We start from the raw sequence: 13754 nt of genomic DNA, 5'->3' as shown, positions 1-13754 counted from the left end.
ACATTGTTGAATTTGTAATGGCAATTTGTAAGATGATTTGATTTTGAACTAAACCATTTGAATGTTTTACTGTTGCTTTTTCTTTAAAGGTGCCTAAATAATAGGTGCTAATGATTGACTGTACTAAATCGTAAAAATACCATGATTTGTTTGCAGAGATTTAGGAAACATGCTTGTTCAAACACTTGTTTCTCTGAAAAACAGTGCTAGAGTGTCCTCAATCTGGCAAGTGCCAAGTTTGAGGAAAAGGGTGCGGGAGAAACAACTCTCTAAACAAAATTGGTAATAGGTCTATTATGTGTGAAAGCAATTCAGCATTTGCATTACCTATCTTTGAAATTCCTGCAAACATTGTGCATCCTGTACAAATTGACAAAATTACAGACATCCAAAGTAATACATTTGTTGTACACACGTTCTGAAATGAAATCTCATTTGAATAGGGCTTTCGGAAGAGGCTATGAAACCTTATTAAGGTGTTTTCTCTTCACTGGCTAGATGCAGAGATATATGGTTCTTTGCTAGAGGAGGCAAAAGACTCGGTGGAGAATGAGAAATTAAGGGAAGGGGTGTTGAGCAGGCCTGTGACAGTAAAGGAGGAGATGCCACCTGAAGATGACTACATTCCCACTGTGAGTGTCTGTGATAATTGGACATTCCTCTTCCTAGCTTACCCATAAATTACTTGTGTAATCCGTTAAACTCCTGTGAGAATAGCCATCATTACATTTGTATGTATATATTTGTGTGTGGTACTATAAATAGTGTCCTTATACGTGTGCCGTAGTATGATGCCCTACTGCAGATGGAGTTAGAACGACTCCTTGTGAAGGAAAATGCCATGGCTGTTCAGAAACAGCACCAAGTCACTGATCTAAGAGCAACTGGGTCCCTGAACAACTGGCTCAAGAAGCTGTGCAAGTAAGTCTATTCATGTAGAAACCTTTCGTTTTTTACAAGCGATCAATGCGTGTGTCTGATAGACCTTCTCTTTAGGTTAATCTTGCCTGAGTACACACTGGACTTTGGGTATGTCATCAATGGCAGCATCGTGACCCACATTGTCAAAATAACCAACACTTGTCCAGTGGCTGTATCTTTCAGAGCTGACAAGAGCTCATTGGCAGGCACAGGTTGGTCCAAACCGCAGAATGTTCAATAGGTTTAAAATTGTTCTGGACATCATCCATTTCAGCGAAACAAATGTTTGAGTAGGTGTCAATCTTTGTGATGTGTTTAGATTGTTCATGAAGCTTGTGGCTTGATTAAAATTGAGCTGTTATTATTCCAGTATGTTATTATCGGCAAAGCCTAAAACAGAATTGTTCATTATAGCTTTATTAATATTAATTCTTTTTCTCTCTCACAGGGTTTAGTACAGAATTGCACAGGGTGAAGAATTTGCCCTTCTGTGAGACAGAGACGTTTGAAGTGAAGTTTGATACCCGTGAGGCCAATCTGGGAAAGATCAATGCAGTTATGCCCATACAGGTTTGATGAAAGCAACATTAAATATCTGAGACAAAGAAGTACAGGATGAAGATAAAATATTGACTTTTCATGCCTTTTGAGATTGCAAACATTCACCATCATAATCATTCACTCATACAGACTTGTGCAGAAAAAGATAATACAAATAAATGTTATGACAAAATGAATAAGAAATATAAATTTTCATTTAACAAATGGTATCAAAATTGTGACATCTTAAAATTTGTTACATTTTTATTCAACTTTTCATGCATTATTATGCTGATAATATAAAATATTTGTAATAAAAATGTATTCAATTAGCTACAATTTATCAGTGAATTTGATACAGTTTGCATATTGTTTGTACAGTACACACCGCTATGTTTATTGTACATTATAGCCCCTTTGTTGATTTTCTGTCACTAAATCCTGTGTGTTTGACAGGTGACTAAGGGACCCCAAGTGCAGGTGTGTTTATGTGCAGAGGTCACCATGCCCTCCCTCACAGTGTCAACAGACACACTGCAGTTTGACACCATCCAGTGTGGCCAGTGCCAGGTGATCACGGTCCAGCTGTACAATGATGGGCCAGTGCCCTGTGAGTGGAGTATCAGACAGGAGGAACGGCCAAAGAAGGTACAAGCCTTTTACACTACAAGCAAAGGGCCAAAGTAATTTTTTTTCTTTTGAATAATATGCACTATTTATTCACAGAATGAATATGATCATGTATTGAAAAAGTAAATAGAGTCCGTTTTGATTTAATGTTGAGTCTGAGGTTCATTTCCATCATTATTAGCTGGTTTAGTAATGAATTATAGATATCTACTGGATATTAAAGCATGTTGGCCGTAGGGCTGAGATTCATTTGTCTTTATGGCATGTTTGCTGCTTCTAGTTTTAGATCAGGCTGCACTATGAGGTTTACTTCAGTGCTCTTACCATTTGTTGTTATAATGTTTTTTCCTCTGATAACATATCTAGTTTTTGTTGTGATTAAATAAGTGGAAATTTATCCCAGATGTTTTGTTTTCTGTTTTGGTTTTGTGATTAGATTGACAAACACATCCCAGTGCACCTCGGATGGCAGGCTCATGTTGTCTTTGAGTTATTGCCCTCCGATGGCACACTCTATCCTGGTGACAGAACCAACATGCAGGTCAAATTCAGCCCAGCAGAGGGGGTAAAGTCAACCACAGACACTAGATACTGTATGGTTACACAATTATTAGTTTTTCATATACACTACTGGTCAAAATTTTGGGAACAGTAAGATTTTTTTGTAAAGATATTGATACATTTATTCAGCAAGGGTGCTATAAATTGATCAAAAGTTACAGTGAAGCAAAATGTTATAAGAATATTGATAGAATGTAACAAATGATTTCAAATTGATGCTGTTCTTCAGAAATTTCTATGATTTCTGAAGGATCATGTGACACTGAAGACTGGAGTAATGGCTGTCTGAAAATTTCGCTTGGCAATCACAGGGAAAAAAAATATTTTTGATCAAATAAACGCAGCCTTGGTGATCATTTTTCAAAAACATGAAAAAATCATATCAACCCTAAACTGTTGAACAGTAGTATAAATAGTGATGAATGGGACTTTCTAATGTTTCAATTCAATTCAATCTAACTACATTTTAGCCAATACACTTTATATTTTATATTTAAAATACTTAAAGTGACAAAGAACATTATCATATTTCTAACACATCAGTTTACCATGTTGAATTTTATTCCATAAATCAGGATGAAGGCACCTCTATTGAGTGCCGTAATATCATGACTTAGTTATGAATAATTCCAATATATTGTTGTTTTACCTGCAGTCAATATGCAGACCAGCTGTATGTTTTTATTTATAAGCTTGATTGCTTCCTCTTTTCTTATGTGTTCCCTTCAGATGACGTACAGTCAGAGACTAGTGATAACAGTGGCTCAGAGCACTCAGAAGATCCTGCTGCTGGCCCAAGGACAAGGAGAAGAGCCTCAGGAGTTTTCCTCCTCAGAACTAGATATGGCGTCCATCCTACCCTAAAAATCCAGTTCAGTCATGAAAGTCTAGAAGGTGCAGGCTGATAGGTCCTTTACATGCAGTCTGCAAGGAATCACATTATTAATGCATAGCACAAGCTGATTGGCCTCTGCTGATCCTGCAGCCAATGAGATTGCTTGCTCAACATTAAAATAGTCTGATTCATTATTTGCTGTGTTTGTTTCCTCTGAAATTAACATTAACATTACATTTTTTATAAAGTTTACCAAAAATACATTATCTGAGCTATGTTATTAATTGCTTCATTTATATATGAGATTTAAATATTTATATATTTATTTCTCCCAAAGAATCTTATTTCTCAACAATGACTTTAGGGGTTCCGGTGACATGGCGGCAGCTTGATTGAGTTCGCTCATACCTAGGGTTGGGAACCGAGAATCGGTTCTTATCCAGAACCGGTAGTGTTTTTGAAAAAATACCGGAACCGTGCGAAATTCCTAAGTTTCGGTTCCGAAAACGGTTCTGGTGGGCGAAGTGCTGGGAGCTTATCCTTTAATAGCGACGTCTCACCTCATATTAAAATAGTAATGAATGCACTGAAAAGCCCTCGCACTACTCTACTTTTGCATCAGATATCAACGCAGAGAGAGAGAGAGAGTAGTAAAGACAGTAGAGCTGCACGATTAATCTTTAAAATATTTCGATTCAAACACCCACCCGATCTTATTCCTAAATTACAAAAACCTCACCCCTGAACATTCAAATCTGTTTGCGCTGTCGCTGACCCAGAGAGAGCAGTTGTCAACAGAGGTTAAATTGGGCAGGAGCGCACCAGAGCGCAGCTCCGACCTCGTCAGGTCCACAACACACCCTGCCGGAGCTCAGCTCCGTCTCCTTCAGCACCAAATATTGTTTTTCCACTTGAATTATTTTTCATCTCCTGGCAAATACATGGCATATGAGACTGCATAATTAGCAAGACTACACAGAGACAACCAGGCTACATGGAATTATCAGACATTAATCAGACATTAATCTCTGCGTTCTCTGGTTCAGCAGCCCACCCACAGCCATCAAAGGAAAACTGTCACAATTGTAAGCGTAACAGCGACATTACCATGGAAACCCGCAAACAGCTAGAGCGATCGAGCAGCTACCAGTGAAGTCCTCTGTTTACAGTCTTGAATCTTTTTTCTTTTTTTTTGCCGTTTTCAAAAGTTTTTTTTTTTTTGGCTGGCTGGCTGCCTTGGTTCCAGACTTAAAACTCTTTATATCAGCAGTTTAATGAAACGTAAACAGAGATATTGAACCCAGAAAGCAATTTTGCGTCTAATAGACCTTTAATAGCCGTCAAAACACAGCCCAGACGTCTAGGCTAAAACGAGGCTAATTTTGGGCTGTCAGTGAAAATCTAATAGACGTCTAAACATAGCCCAAGAATAGACAGCTATTGAATGACTACATATATACGTCTAATAGACGTCTAACCATAGCCCAAGAATAGACTAGTCATCAATTAGACAGCTATTAAACGACTACATATATACGTCTAATAGACAGGCAATATGGGTCTAGGCTAAAACAAGGCTGATTTTGGGCTGTCAGTGAAAATCTAATAGACGTCTAAACATAGCCCAAGAATAGACAGCTATTGAATGACTACATATATACGTCTAATAGACGTCTAACCATAGCCCAAGAATAGACTAGTCATCAATTAGACAGCTATTAAACGACTACATATATACGTCTAATAGACAGGCAATATGGGTCTAGGCTAAAACAAGGCTGATTTTGGGCTGTCAGTGAAAATCTAATAGACATCTAACCATAGCCCAAGAATAGACTAGTCATCAATTACACTACATATACATGTAATAGACAACAAAATGAGGCACAAGGATTCTTTTCACTCAAATATAACAGGTTCTCATAAATGAAAATCCATCCAAACTAACTGAATATAAAGGATTTATTTAGAACAATTATATTAACAACTTAGACAACATTCAAACATAAAAATGAACAAATAAAATATTGGAAAATATGTAAAACAACTTAAGATACTAACATTTTTAAGAATTAATTGTTAGCTTTATATCCATAACCACCACCCCCTGCTCTCCCTGGTGCTTGTTTAAAATGACCAGAAATTGCATTTTTTATTTCCCATTCAGTCACCGAAGGAAAGTTGGTCATCACTGCGTCTGCCAAATGAGAAAAAGAAAAAAATTACTGCTCAAGAAAAGCATTGTTGACAATCATTTTTAACTAATTACAGTCATTCACTTTTGCTAGGTTGCACACTAGAGCTGGCCAATATAGAGTTAACGGAATATAGATTGAGACTATATAATTTATATCAATGTTATTAATAAATTAATATCAATAATTGAAAATTTTTGCCTGCATAATGGTGATGCAATAATTATATATATATATATATATATATATATATATATATATATACACACATACATATATTTTAGGGGTGTAACGATACACGTATTGAACCATTCTGTACGAGGCTTTCGGTTCGATTTCAGTATGGATTTTTATACAGAACTGTTCGTTAGACAATTTTTCCTGCTGACCAAAATTTTTTAATTACAAATGTAGGCACGTCAAAAAGCGCGCTCAAATGTAAGAGAAATCATAACAAATCGTGACAACAATCGTGCTCTTTCAGGTAGTGACCATATAGACCTGCATTATATGACTGACTGACAGACAAGAACAGTTTGACCTAAAATATCAAAATTGAAACTACTGCAGAAACAAAGACACCTACATCTTGGATGCCCTTAAGGTAAGCTAAAACATACCAAAATTTAATTTCAAAGTGAACTATCCCTATAAATCATTCTTTATCACTTACTCATATAACTCTAATGAACATAAAAAGATACTTATAGGGGTAGTTCACTTAAAAAAATAAAAAATCATGTAATCATTTACTCACTTTAACTTGGTTCCAAACCTGTATGGCTTTCTTCTGTTGAACACACACAAAAAATATATATTTTGAAGAATGTTGGTAACGAGACATTTAATGGTAGTCATTGACAAGTGTTCTGTATATTCAATTTCTGTACTTTGTTGACTGATTGCTGGATAATTTGCAATAAACAGTGTCTTTAAATCAAATAAAGTGGATTACATCACTCCAGTTCTGAGGTTTTTACACTGGCTATCTGTCAAAGAATTCATATCAAAATACTACAGCTGGTTATTAAATTAACATTTTAAGGCCAAAGTAAATTTCTAATCTTCTGACGCATTATGAACCATCCAGAGCAGACCTCTCAGGTCATCTGGGACAGTAGCCAGCTACTTTTATATCCCCAAAGTCAAAACAAAACATGGAGAAGCAGCATTCAGTTTTTATGCACCATATATCTGAAACAAATTCACTGAAAACTGAATGTATGCTGCATATTTTAATTCTTTTAAATCAAGTTTAAAGACTTTACTGTTTGCCACTACCTTTTATTAATTGGAAAGGAAAAAATATTTTTTTATAATTTCTTTTCATGTTGCACTATGTTGCTGTTAAGTTTTATGTAAAGTACTTTGAAAATTTGCATTAAATCAAACTATTATTTCTTACTCTAATATAAAAACAAAAATATATTGGTATCTTTAATAATAATAAAAAATAGTAATGATAAGTTTCATAGTTTCATGCTTACCACCTTGAATTTAGATACATTTTAGATGAAGGGCACACAGTTGCAATAACACGTGCAGGTAACGTTAAAGAGGCTATATGCAACTTTTTCCCCAAAATAAACGTAACAATAGCCTTTTTATTTGACCATTTATGACTCAAACATCTCCTGATGAGCATGACACCTTGTCAGCTCACAGTGGGTGCACCTATAAGCCTGTATCCTATTTTTCCTATTTTCTGTCGGGTCGGATTTTTCGCGCGCTGTCTGCGGATGTGACGTCAAGCGCGTTCATGTTAAACGTTTCAGATCACTCTGCCACCACCGCTAGTCAGCAAACAAACTTAGTTTCTCAAACAATATATGTATTTGACTGTTCTTACCTCTGTAAACATAATGTTGACTTCTTTGCAGCGGATGACTTGTGAAGTGTGCACGTACGAGAGCGAGCAGAAAGGAAGAGCAGTTCCGTTTTTTGGCCACAGGTGTCAGTCGCGAGTTTAAATTTCAGAAAATCGCATGTAGCCTCTTTAACTTGTTGGAGAAAAATAGTACTCTGCAATGGTAATGTTAAAATGTCACGGTTTCTACACATTATAACAAGTAACTAATTTAAACAATGAACATAACAAAAATAACACGCATACTTACAAGATCGAAGTAGAAATTTGAAGGTTTTCAGAGTGTCGCTCGCCCGTTTCTCTCCGACAGCTGCCTCGTGTAAAATAAAATTGAAAATGGCGGAAATGTTTATTGCGAGATCTGGCTAAAGTGATCTAGTCGCGCAGTGCCAGTAGTCCCAGTAGTCATGTCTCAGTAGTGTTTCGATTGTGCCATCTAGCGGTTGAGCAATGCAATTGCATTTGATTTAATTTGAAATGATAGACAGTCATATCGTAGATTGTGTATGAATGTTATGTTTATGTGTGACAGCAAACATTAAGCTGTGTGAGCGAAAACATTTTTAAGACTAATATTCGTATACTATATCGCTGGTCTGATAGGGCTATAGCCAAGCCGTACGTAGACCAGATTGCTTTGATTTCGCCAGGTAGGCTAAAGCAGACCGCATATAGCCCGTCCAATTCGGAGCTAAATCGTGACTACAGATCGAACATGTCTTGACATGACACACTGAACCTTGTAGATATCATTACCAATGCGAACATGATGGAATATCAACCATTTCATGCACTGCCTGGCAAAAAACTACAATTAATCACTTTTGACTAAAAGTGGGCTACAATAGCCGGGTCTGAATACGAGCTAAATCGTGGCTACGCACAGCCTACACATATAACATGTAAAATAAAGCAAACCAAACAACTTGTAATCACAGTTGACTTTGCTTACATGATGGAATATCATACATGTCACAAGTTATTTTGGAAAAAAAATACATTTATCCAGATTAAATGTTATTTGGGCTAAAAGTGGGTTACACATAGCCGGACTATATCGGGTCTATATTTAACCGAGACGTTGAAATGATGGCTATTGCTTGCTGGGAACAGGGGGGGAAACACTTCGGAAACAGAGCCGTTAAAAAATGGATGTCACTGTTGATATCTGGGTCAAATGAAAGCTCATTTATAAAAAGCTCATAATAATAATAATAATAATAATCATTTGTTACATTTGTATAGCGCTTTTCTAGGTACTCAAAGCGCTTTACATGGAAGGGGGAATCTCCTCAACCACCACCAATGTGCAGCATCCACCTGGATGATGTGACGGCAGCCATATTGCGCCAGAACGCCCACCACACATCAGCTTACAGAGAGGAGACAGTGATAAAGCCAATCAGTAGACTGTATGGGGATGATTAGGAGGCCATGATGGACAGAGGCCAAGGGGCAAATTTGGCCAGGATGCCGGGGTTACACCCCTACTCTTTTTCGAAGGACATCCTGGGATTTTTAATGACCACAGAGAGTCAGGACCTCGGTTTAACATCTCATCCGAAGGACGGAATAAAGGTATATTTAAACAATGTATTATCACACTGCAATAAAGGTATAATTACATTGCAATAAAGGTATAATTACACATTTACACTGTAATATTTTATTTATTTATTTATAAGTTTATTTGTATAGGGACAGTACAAAAAAAACATGATCCCAGTCAAAACTGGAAAATATGTATTGCACATAGAGAGTATAGCAAAAGCTAATTTGCATCTCAGGTCCCTAGAAAGGCTTTTCTAAACAAAATAAAAACAAAAAATAAAACTACTACTCATAGAATAAAACTACCACAATATGTCACTTATAGACATTCAAATACCTACCTAAATTATACATACTAGTGCAAAATGCCCGTGCCCGTGAAAGAGACTGTGAACGCATTGAATTCAGGGAGCAGGCTAGGTTACTACAAATGATGGCTGTGAATAAACTATAATATTCAGAAGTAAACAGTGTAGCTGACTGAGTGTTTATGTATACCACAACCTTCTAAGTGCTAGTGCAAAATGCCCGTGCAAAATCAGTTTTTGAGTGTGTTTTTAGTAATTGTTGGTTTGAGTGCTCATTGTTACAATTACACAGCAAAAGTTCAGTGACATTTTTATTTGTGCATGGTAGAAAGCACACAGTGAACTCCGAGAAGACGCTATGCTTGAGGAAACAGTTTGTGAATAGGCAACTACAAATGATGCCCGTGAAAGAGACTGTGAACACATTGAATAGGATATGTTTAGTTTGTGAATAGCATAGGCTACTATTACACAGTAGCGATAACTTTAAGCGCACCAGAATGAAATATAATATTCAGAAGTAAACAGCATAGCTGACTTACAGATTCAGTTTACATCCACAAATGAGTAAGCGGGAAACCCCTTTTACTTCCAAAAAGGAACTCGGGAAACCCCTTTTACATCCAAAAAGGGAATCCCAAGAGAAAAAAAGGAACGCAAACAAGCAAGTACTGCCTCCAGACTCTTAAACTGAACTGGTGTATTTGATACAGATTTAGTAACCCACCTAAGAAACGAAGGGTGAAATTAATTATTGATGGTTCGTTCAGGTTATGTCTTATAAGCATAGAATCTTGAAATTTCATCATCTCACTCTTAAACTCATTCTTTCCAAACTCTTTCTTTCTTTCTTTCGGCAACTTGTATGAATGTGTGTGTATGCGTGTGTTTGTGTTAGATATTAGTTTTATGTGTTAGCATATAATCAATAAAGTATTGTTTGTATTTGAAAAGAGAAGTATTACTTGTGTTACGTGCTTACGAATTTATTGTCTTGAACTGCGATCTAAGTTACCTATGCTTTTACCCTTGATTTATTTCTTTACTGTTAGCTGGGGATTATTCTTTCTTGGCCAGGAAGATATTATATTTCCTAGAGTTAATAATTGTTTATGCTTTCTGTTCGTTGGATGAACTGATAAAATGATCATACTATTGATTCTGCTACAGTAAATTCTGAAAATAATTAAATTATTAATTATTGATCATAATCCGTTATGAATAATAATTAATTATATTAACGCGGGCGTATAAACGCTACAACATATTGATGTTACAGCTAATGGTCATGAAAAACTTTTCAGTAAATGTAGGCTTGTCAGTGCTGCGTAACATTATCTATGCAGTGTTAGGTACAACTGTCAGGGCTGAATCACTAACATTTTACTGATCTGTTTAAAAAAATAAGCAGTCTGTGAGACTATGACAGTCATTAGGCATATAAACAACACATTTTTTATTTACAGCAAGCATTTTGAATAGTGTTTTGACAATTCAGAGCCACCGAATCACAAAAGCGATAATTTCAGACTCAGTGTGCAAGGGCCTTAATAATACATTGTGAAATTATACCTTTATTACAGTGTAATGTTATTATACCTTTATTACAGTGTAATAATACATTGTGAAATTATACCTTTATTACAGTGTGATGATACATTGTGTAATTATACCTTTATTACAGTGTAATGATACATTGTGTTATTATACCTTTAGCCTATTACAGTGTAATAATACATTGTGTTATTATACCTTTATTACAGTGTAATAATACATTGTGTTATTATACCTTTATTACAGTGTAATAATACATTGTGAAATTAACGTTATACCTTTATTACAGTGTAATAATACATTGTGAAATTATACCTTTATTACAGTGTTACAGGTCCCAGGCAGTCGGGAGGACTGTAAGCAGTTTAAAAACTTAACAATAAATGAGAGAGAGACAATAGTTAGTGGTTACTTAAAGGTCCTCTTTGTTGTCTAAATCAACATTGTACTTCAGAGTCATTAAGACACTTTGAATCACAGGATTCATAAATACATTGAAATACATATAACATATAGATACTTAAATCAAATCACAATAAATAAGTAAATAAATAAATCCAGAAACCTTAACCATATGTACAGACATGCTCTAGCCTAATTCACACAACTGGCTGAACTCGAAAGTATACACAAATTAACTTATTTATGACAAAAGCATATATGTATATGATATATATATGACATTAAAACATGTAAATAAACATTTGATATGAAAATTAATGAATTTAATAACTAACCTTAACAATAAATGAGAGAGAGACAATAGTTAGTGGTTGCTTAAAGGTCCTCTTTGTTGTCTGAGGATGCATCACAATCGTCACGGCAACTCCACTCTCTCAACTGTCAACCAGAATTCGGAAGATGCAGCTGAGCTGCCCAATGTAAACTCACTACAGTAATAAAACTTATACTACAGGGCTGTTGAATGCTTGAATCTGATTGGTTGAAGAACGTTCTAAGGTGTGCATTATTTTCAGGGAAACGCACAGCTAAAGTAGTTCCAGGCAGGTCTTGACCGCATTACAGTTCCATATCACTTCGCGTAGTCAACTGTAATAACGGAAAATAGGATACAATTCATAACAAGAAAAAACATGCAGCCTCATGCGCTTGATCTGCAATTTTCAACGTCTAGCTTCACAATCAATGGAAACATGCAGTTTAATTTTAATAAAGTATATAGGCCTAGGCTATCTATAATCAGTAGAAAATTAAACTGAATATAGGCTAAATAAATAAATAAATGGATAGTCCTGCAGCACGGATTTTTATTGCAGATAATATATAACAAATAAATAGTTATTGATAGGCCTACTTGTTAAAATGGCTTTGTGTTTAATTTATTTGGTTTAATTAATTAATTTATTTATGTGTTTTATAACATCTGTCAATAATAGAAAAAAGAATGAACAGATTAATTATAACGAATTGAATTAATAAATAAATAATAATATTGACGCACATGCTTGTCTCATTATTGCAACATATCTCTCTAATTACTGCATTAATAACTGCATAAAGCCGGGGACACACTTTAAGGCCGGTTATGAATGTAATTTGATACTTATGACTGATCATGACCAAACGCGTGTTCAGCGCGTTCAGTCTGTGTTCAAAGTCGGTGTTTAAAATCTGCTGCAGCGATGAAAACAGTAAGAGAATGTGTCAGCTAGTCGTGTGTCTCCAGCATTAGTCTGCTATCAGAGGCTCAAACCTCCGTTACTAACTCTAAAATGACGTTTTGGACTTAGCAACGGAGACACTGGATTAGATGCGTAAGAAATTAGTCCTACATACAAGAGCGTTTTAATGACAACAACTTTACAAACGTCTTGAAATACATAATCTGAACAATGTTTCGATGTGTGGCAACTGTAGTATAAGCGGAATAATTGACTTCAGGCCGTTGAATTATTAGAAAAATAATGCACACCGAGGTGTAACGGCCACTCCGCTTCGCGTCGTGACCGCATTACCACCTCGGGTGTGCATTATTTTTCTAATAATTCAACGGCCTGTCGTCAATTATTCCTTACTTATATATATACAAGTAAACTGAAATAGACATAGGTAATGAAAGAAAGAAATATATACAAACAATCCAATATCCCTGTGACCCAACTAAATTCAGGGTCACAACAGTGTAATAATACATTGTGTAATTATACCCTTATTACAGTGTAATGTTATTATACCTTTATTACAGTGTAATAATACATTGTGAAATTATACCTTTATTACGTAAGGAATAATTGACGACAGGCCGTTGAATTATTAGAAAAATAATGCACACCCGAGGTGGTAATGCGGTCACGACGCGAAGCGGAGTGGCCGTTACACCTCGGTGTGCATTATTTTTCTAATAATTCAACGGCCTGAAGTCAATTATTCCGCTTATACTACAGTTGCCACACATCGAAACATTGTTCAGATTATGTATTTCAAGACGTTTGTAAAGTTGTTGTCATTAAAACGCTCTTGTATGTAGGACTAATTTCTTACGCATCTAATCCAGTGTCTCCGTTGCTAAGTCCAAAACGTCATTTTAGAGTTAGTAACGGAGGTTTGAGCCTCTGATAGCAGACTAATGCTGGAGACACACGACTAGCTGACACATTCTCTTACTGTTTTCATCGCTGCAGCAGATTTTAAACACCGACTTTGAACACAGACTGAACGCGCTGAACACGCGTTTGGTCATGATCAGTCATAAGTATCAAATTACATTCATAACCGGCCTTAAAGTGTGTCCCCGGCTTTATGCAGTTATTAATGCAGTAATTAGAGAGATA

General features: G+C 35.8%; 1 protein-coding gene across 1 annotated transcript in view; it reads left to right on the top strand.

The window, feature by feature from the left end:
• The window catches only part of LOC311089526 (hydrocephalus-inducing protein homolog), a gene marked incomplete at its 5' end in the record, with an annotated part of 145440 nt that extends 139546 nt beyond the window's left edge, over positions 1 to 5894 (top strand). Inside the window, 7 exons of the mRNA XM_084124251.1 lie at positions 499 to 632; positions 788 to 921; positions 997 to 1133; positions 1370 to 1491; positions 1918 to 2109; positions 2528 to 2656; positions 3382 to 5894. Of these exons, the coding sequence (XP_083980377.1) occupies positions 499 to 632; positions 788 to 921; positions 997 to 1133; positions 1370 to 1491; positions 1918 to 2109; positions 2528 to 2656; positions 3382 to 3516 (983 nt within the window). The 3' untranslated portion in view covers positions 3517 to 5894. The remainder of the gene's footprint in view (positions 1 to 498; positions 633 to 787; positions 922 to 996; positions 1134 to 1369; positions 1492 to 1917; positions 2110 to 2527; positions 2657 to 3381) is intronic.
• Positions 5895 to 13754: the final 7860 nt, after the last annotated feature.

The sequence above is a fragment of the Abramis brama genome (assembly GCF_963993115.1).
Source record: "Abramis brama genome assembly, chromosome: 9".
Taxonomy (NCBI): Eukaryota; Metazoa; Chordata; class Actinopteri; order Cypriniformes; family Leuciscidae; genus Abramis; species Abramis brama.
This window is presented reverse-complemented; position numbering and strand designations above follow the sequence as displayed.